General features: G+C 41.4%; 2 protein-coding genes across 10 annotated transcripts in view; one reads left to right on the top strand and one right to left on the bottom strand.

Annotated features, from left to right (window-relative positions):
- Ascc1 (activating signal cointegrator 1 complex subunit 1) overlaps positions 1 to 354 on the bottom strand; it is a 120574-nt gene extending 120220 nt beyond the window's left edge. The window contains exon 1 of one of the 4 annotated variants that reach the window (XM_019204995.2): positions 171 to 354. The gene's annotated coding sequence lies outside the window, so the exon portion shown is untranslated. The remainder of the gene's footprint in view (positions 1 to 170) is intronic. The other 3 variants (XM_019205002.2, XM_010606474.3, XM_010606453.3) reach the window with 3 other exon arrangements.
- Positions 7 to 6971, top strand: part of Anapc16 (anaphase promoting complex subunit 16) — a 15301-nt gene continuing 8336 nt past the window's right edge. For all 6 annotated transcript variants that reach the window (XM_010606442.2, XM_010606437.2, XM_010606433.2 and 3 more), the window contains exons 1-2: positions 7 to 100; positions 5714 to 5878. In XM_010606442.2, coding sequence (XP_010604744.1) covers positions 5737 to 5878 — 142 coding nt within the window. In that variant the 5' untranslated portion in view covers positions 7 to 100; positions 5714 to 5736. The remainder of the gene's footprint in view (positions 101 to 5713; positions 5879 to 6971) is intronic.

The following is a 6971-nucleotide window of genomic DNA, read 5'->3' as shown; positions in this document are numbered from 1 at the left end:
GCCTTCCTTGCGCGGGCGCCACTGTCTCGTCGTTGTGTGCGCGACCACTCTGGCTGGCTCTGGGGGCGGGGCTGTGGGGGAAAGTGCTAAAGCCGCTAAGGTAAGTGGCTTGAGGTAAACGAAGGGCTTTTAGGAGGCTGGTGGAAAGGGAATTGACCCCGGGATCCTACCTGCAGGGTCTAGGAAAACGGAGAAGGTAGGAGACACAGGAGGCTGCCAAAGATGGCGTGTGAAAGGAAATTTCTTCAGGCCGCGCTGGACGGAGTGCGCATGCGGGCCGAAGGGCTGCGCCTGCGCAGTGGGAAAGCCGTATGGCTTTAGGTCCGCTTTGGACCTAAGATGGAGGGAATCACTGCTTGCTGTTAGTTTGGTGGCGGTTGATGTGGGCTCCTCTCCGTTCTGTCCCTCTTTGTCTGCTCTGCCCAGCTAGAGCTGCAGGGTCTATTTGATTTGAATTGTAATACGGCTGATTGAGTGAAACAGTGGAACGATGTAGTAATGGTGAAATTTAACAATTGGCTATCATAATTTGCCATTGTAATGGGTTAGGAACTTCTTCATCCTGTATTTTTAATGAGAGCTTTTCAGGGAAAGATTTTTTTTAACCCCGTTTTTATTTTTTGAGACGGTCTCACTATGTAGCCAAGCTGGCTTCGAACTTGCAGCCATCCTCCTGCCTCAGCCTCCCAACTACTAGGATTACAAGTGAGCTACACCACACCGGACTTCAGGGAAGGATCATTTTTTAAAATAGGTTTAGGGGGCCAGGGATTTGGATCAGTGGCGCCGCCACCTGCCTCACAAGCATAAGTTCCAGAGTTCCATCCCTGGTACCAAAAAAAGAAAGACAGAAAATACCCCCCCCCAAGAAAATAGGCCTATATTGCCGGGCCTGTATAGCCTGAATACCTTCTGAGGGCCTAGGATTCTAGTGGAAAATAGATTTGTATAAAGAAATCTGCACAGTGAGAAAAAAACAATGAGCTAACTGTTTCTCCAACCTCCACATAACCTATGTCAGGTGCTAGCCCTTGTCCTGTTATTTCTGAAGCATCCATTCATCCTGGAAACGCTGTGATACTGCTTCTATACTAGGCCTTGAGGATAGAAAGAATTCCTTTCTACTTCCTAAGATGACAGAATTCTTCCAGATGTGAACCTTGGAATGGAAGTGTCCCAGCTGGGGTGTAGTTCAAGTGGTAGGTTGTGAAGAGAACAATAGAGGCAAATCCTGAGTGGACCCTTTCCCCTTTAGGAATTTGCTGTGCATCATCAGATGGAGAGAATTAAAACTTTTCCCATGAGCAAGTATGTTGGGACATAAGTATGAACACCAGGTACAGTGGTGCATACCTATAATCCCAGACACTCAGGAGACTGAGACAGGAGGGTGGTAAGTTTGAGTTCAGCCTAGGCAACTTAGACCCTCTCTCAAAATAAGCAATAAAGGGCCAGGGATTTAGCTCAGTGGTGCTGCTGCCTACCTCACAAGCACAAGGTCCCTAGTTTGATCTCTGGTACCAAAAAAAGAAAGAAAAAGGGTTGGGAATGTATTCAGTGTGAGGCTCTGGGTTTAATCCCTCAGTACCAAAAAGGAAGAAAAAAAACTGGTATCTGTATTGCAGAGAAAAAAAAGAGGTGTTTGCTAAGCTTGAAACTTCCACTTGCTTTACATGTATTCATGTAATCTTCATAACACTTCTGTAAGTTAGGCACTATTACCCCATTTCACAAATGAGACAACTAAAGAATAGAAAGTTTAAGGGCTGGGATTTAGCTCAGTGGTTCCACTGCCTGCCTCCCAAGCACAAGGTCCCAAGTTCAATCCCTAGTACAAAAAAAAAAAAAAAGTTTAAGGGATTTGTCCAGAGTCAGAGTAGCAAATCCAGGACACAAACCCAGAGAGGCTTTGGTCAGTTCTTAACTATTACGCTGATTTGCCTCAGTTCCAGCCCTCTGGAGCCAGAGACAGGAGGATATAAGTTCAAGGCCAGCCTGGACTACATTGTAAGACTCTTGTCTCAAAACAGAACAATCAATCACATTGGGCTGGGGATTTAGCTCAGTGGTTGAACCACCCTACCTCTCAAGTGCCAGGTCCTGAGACCAATCCTCAGTAAAAAAAAAAAAAAAAAAAAAAAAAAAAGACATATAAGCTAAAATTGTCTTGATGTCTCAGGGTTTTTTTTTTTTTGTTTTTTGGGTTTTTGTTTGGTTTGGTTTTTTGAGACACAATCTTGCTATGTAGTTCAGGCTGGCCTTAAACTCTCAGGGTTCCTCCTGCCTTAGCCTCCCGAATGCTGGGATTACAAGGCATGTGCCACCATGCCCAGTTTGCCTTAGTTTTGTCATCTACATTAAGGAGGAAATTGGGTGACCTGTAAAGAATCTGTGGTAATATTTAATTCATTCTGAAACCATTTACTTAAGTGGTTCAGGCCATCAGTTAATGCTTGCCATCAGAGAGCACTTACAATCCAAGGTTAAATTCACATGTACTGTTTGGTAATAGCATCCAAACCCAGTGATGGGGCTCACGCTTAGCATGTTCAAGGCCTTGGGGTCAGTCCTCTGTACCAAAAGCGAAAATAAGTAAATAAATACTTAACCTAAATGCTTAGAGCTAGAAATTGCTTTGGTGTATCAGCAGGCACTGCGGGTTTTTTGTTTTTGTTTCGGTACCGGGGATTGAACTCAGGTCCTCGGGTCTTCGCGCTTGCAAGTCAGGCCACCGAACTGCTGAGCTAAATCCCCATCCCTTGGCACTGTGTATTTAAAAGTTAGCCTTAGGGCTGGGGATTTAGCTCAGTGGTTCTGCCTCCCTCACAGGGGCAAGGACCTGAATTCATCCCCGGTACCAAAAAACTAAATAAAAGCCTTGTACTAATTCTGGTTTCTGTTTTTCAGCCCTGCTGACTATTTTGTATGAATGGTACTGTAGTAGTTTTGAGAATTAGAATGGGAAGAAAGGTATTTGATTTGATTATATTCCACTTAGTCCCCCCATGGCTGGCTTTTGAAGCTCTCTCCACTCTGGGAGGTGCTTGGGTGCTCTGCAGAGCCGTTGATTTCCAAATATAAAGTGTTTGCAGCTGATTAGAGGGTGGAGGGAAAAGATTGCAGTTTTAAATCTTAGGTGAGATACTGTATATAAACAGTTCACAGTGGGTTCTACTCTGAACTGGTAGAAAATAAAGAGTAAGCTATGCTTCAGCAGGTGGCCAAGTTGCCTGTATGTTTTATTTGAATCTCATCAGAAATCCATTTAAAACTTGGACCTGGTCCCTTACTGCTAAATTTACAAATTTACTGAGCTATATTTTGACCCAGTAGGGTCCAAAGGATTGGATACAAATCTGACTTGAAAAGTTGTTGCCTCTATGGGCATGAATACAATTTGGAAAGTTATCAGAGCCCAGAGAAGAAAGGAAAAGTAACATAATAGCAAAATGAAACATGTTGTTAATCAATCCAATTATAACAGTAACCTTCCTGTTCCATATCCCACTTCAGTATTAATCAGGTTTTTGTTGGGTTTTTTTTGGTTTTTTTTGTTTTTTTTTTTTTTTTTTGTACTGGGGATTGAACTTGGTTCCTTGCACTTGCAAGGCAGGCATTAGAACCAATCAGTATTGCTTATGAACATATAATGAAATCAGAAACCAAGCTCAGCATCTCTGACAGCCTCAAATCATCATAAAATTAAAGAAAGAACAGCCAACATTTCAGACATAGTGCATCATTTTCCTTAGTAGGAAACTAGCCGTTCTGTATATAGAGGATGTATATCTGCATAGCATTCCATAACAGATTTGTCTGTAAAAAAAATAAGTTTCAACTCTTTTTTTTTTTTTTTTTGTGCTAGAGATTCAGTGCAAGGTCTCAAGTACATGCTCCACCATGTAGAGCTATTTCCCTGCCCTCAACTTTTTGTAGCAAATATGTTCATTTTACAACTAGCAACAAAATATTAATGAAAAATATTCAAATTATCTGACCATTACAGAAGAAAATCTTTTTTTTTTTTCTTTTTTTTTTCTTTTTTTTGGTGCTGGAGATCAAACTCAGGATCTTGCATTTGCAAGGCAGGCGCAGTGCCACTGAGCTAAATCCCCGGCAGTCATTTTTTAATTTAAATACTAGAACTGCATTATCCAGTATAACACATGTAATTATTGATTTTGTTTGTTTGTTTGTTTTGTTTTTTGAGACAGGGTCTCACTATGTAGTTAAGACTGACCTGAAACTCACTATGTAGCCCAGGCTGGTCTCGAACTCACAGTGATCCTCCTGCCTCAGCCTCCCGAGTGCTGGGATTACAGGTGTGTGCCACCACACCCAGCTTTAATTATTGAATTTTTAATTAACATTAAACAAAATTGAAAATCCAGTTCTTCAGTCACACGAATTTATAGCTCAGGAGGCTAGTGGCTACCATATTGGGAAATGCAAAAATAGAACATTAGAACATTTCCATCCTGGCAGAAAGTTCTATTAGTGTGGTGCTAGTTTTTTGTTGTTTTGTGTACCAGGGTTTGAACTCTGGTCCTTGTGCTTGCCAGGCAGGCGGCAGAACCACTGAGCTAAATCCCCAGGCTTTTTTTTTTTTTTAAAAAAAAATGTATATGTATATGTATATATACTTTGGAGCTGGGGATTTAGCTCAGCAGCATCCACCTGCCTCACAAGTGCAAGGTCCTGAGTTCAATCCCCAGTACCAAAAAACATACACACACTTTGGAATCTTTTGTTTAAAATGGTGTGTCTGTGACAGAGATATTTTTAACTTTTGTGAGAAGTCATATATTCAGTACAGATTTCCTCATTTACATTGAGATTCTTTGATAAGACACATGATTAAACACAGCTGCTCTATTCATAAGAGGCCTTGACTTCTAAGAAGATCCTTTCATGAGCTATTTTGTTCCAGTTTTGGGACTCCACCAAGTGGTGGATTGTAGTATTACATTCTGGTGAAAAAAAGGTGAAAGTGCCACTTTGTATTTCCTAACCAGTTTCCTTTCCTAGGGAACAGAACACAGTGTTATTCTGGAATCTCAGTTGGAAAATTTTATAAGTCAGTTTCTTGGTGTGGCTTGGTCAGGGTGTATCCAAGACAAACTGTCCTGTGCAGCATGATTGTTTTATCCTTGTAATTTATTTCCTCATTCACATTTCCACTTTGGCACTGCCATATCACCCCTTCATAGTTCATAAATCAGACACAGTCAATCCCAAATGACAGAAACACTTTGCTAATGGTGGGAAGTGGTATTCTATGTAGGCAAATTACTCTTCAACATATTTTTGCTTGAAAACCCTAAGTGACAAACACCCAAGTGATGGTTAGTGTGAAGCATTAATAAAAGATTGTGGGACTAGAGAGGGTAGAAGGGGAAGCTAATTCGTTTTTCTTCTTCTTTTTATATATATCCCAAATGACAGAAACACTTTGCTAATGGTGGGAAGTGGTATTCTATGTAGGCAAATTACTCTTCAACATATTTTTGCTTGAAAACCCTAAGTGACAAACACCCAAGTGATGGTTAGTGTGAAGCATTAATAAAAGATTGTGGGACTAGAGAGGGTAGAAGGGGAAGCTAATTCGTTTTTCTTCTTCTTTTTATATATATATATAAATACTGTCAATCTCACTTCCACAAACTTGCCAACTGCTGATTTTTGGTTTTTGGGTTTTTTTCCTTCTCTGTAGGGAAGTCAATTCTACTCGAGGAAATGGCTGCCTCTTCATCGTCCTCCTCAGCTGGTGGGGTCAGTGGAAGTTCTGTCTCTGGATCTGGGTTCAGTGTCTCAGACCTCGCTCCACCACGGAAAGCCCTTTTCAACTACCCCAAAGGAGCTGGGGAGATGCTAGAAGGTGATCTCATGCTGCTTTTTGCTGAATAACTGGACTCTGACCTGCAGTGAATGTTAATTGTAAAGAAGCTATTAAGTGGAGTAGAGATGAGTTTGCTCTGATTTCAGCTCCACCTTTCACCTCTTGTCCCTATCTTAGAGAAGATCTTTAAAACAAGTCTTGTTCCAGAATTAGAATTTTTAAGCTGAGAGTTTGGAAATCAAGATCATCTTGAGTGACTTAGATCCAGAAAAGCTAAGTGATTTGACCACATGGAAGGCAGAGTCAACACTGGAGCCAGGGATTCTCTTGCTGTCACTTTGCTTTATCCTGAAACCTGTCCAACTTCCTGTAGTTAGTAAGTTTGATATATTTTGTTTCCTAGTGCAATCACTTAACCCCATCAGAAAGGTTCTAAGAGGAAGTAAAAGCTACTGCACTGGGCTTTCATGAAGACAAGTCTTCTGCCCCACTGCAGGATGATGCAGTGTGGTTTTTCTAACCCTGGAGCCAGCTTTGCACCGTCTTTCACTGCCTTCCTCAGCACACATTTGCAGGCTGGCTGGCAGGCAAAGATGAGGGTACAGGCAGCAGGCAAGAAATAGCACTGGCAACTGGAATTCATCAGAATCATATCACTTTAGGAGCTAATTTTTGAGGCAAGGCTTACTGTGTAGTCCAGGCTGGCCTCAAATTTAAAATCCTCTTGCCTTAACATCATCCCAAGTGTTAGAATCACGGGTGTATGCCACCATACCTGGCTAACTAGTTTGTTTGTTCCTTTTTGAGTCAGTCTCGTTATGTAGTTCAGCCTGACCTTGAAGTTGAAGCAATCCTGCTTTAGCCTCCCTAGTACTGGGATTACAGGTATGCACCACAAGGCCAGCCTAGACTAGTAATTCTTAATAGAAAGCATAAAAGTCATCTGAGGAGCTTATTTTAAATGTATCTTTCTGGGCCTAACTGGGGGATTTTGAATTAATATAGCACAAGTTTGTTTTGTTTTTTGTTTTTAACTGAGAATTGAACCCAAGGCCTTTGTACTGAGCCACACACACACACACACCCTTTCTTTCTTTTTCTCTTTTTTTTTCTTTTTCTTTTTCTTTTTCTG

The sequence above is a fragment of the Fukomys damarensis genome, unplaced genomic scaffold (assembly GCF_012274545.1).
Source record: "Fukomys damarensis isolate Sample0158 unplaced genomic scaffold, DMR_v1.0_HiC HiC_scaffold_20, whole genome shotgun sequence".
NCBI lineage: Eukaryota > Metazoa > Chordata > Mammalia > Rodentia > Bathyergidae > Fukomys > Fukomys damarensis.
Note: the sequence above shows the minus strand (reverse complement) of the source record. Positions and strands in the feature narration are given on the sequence as shown.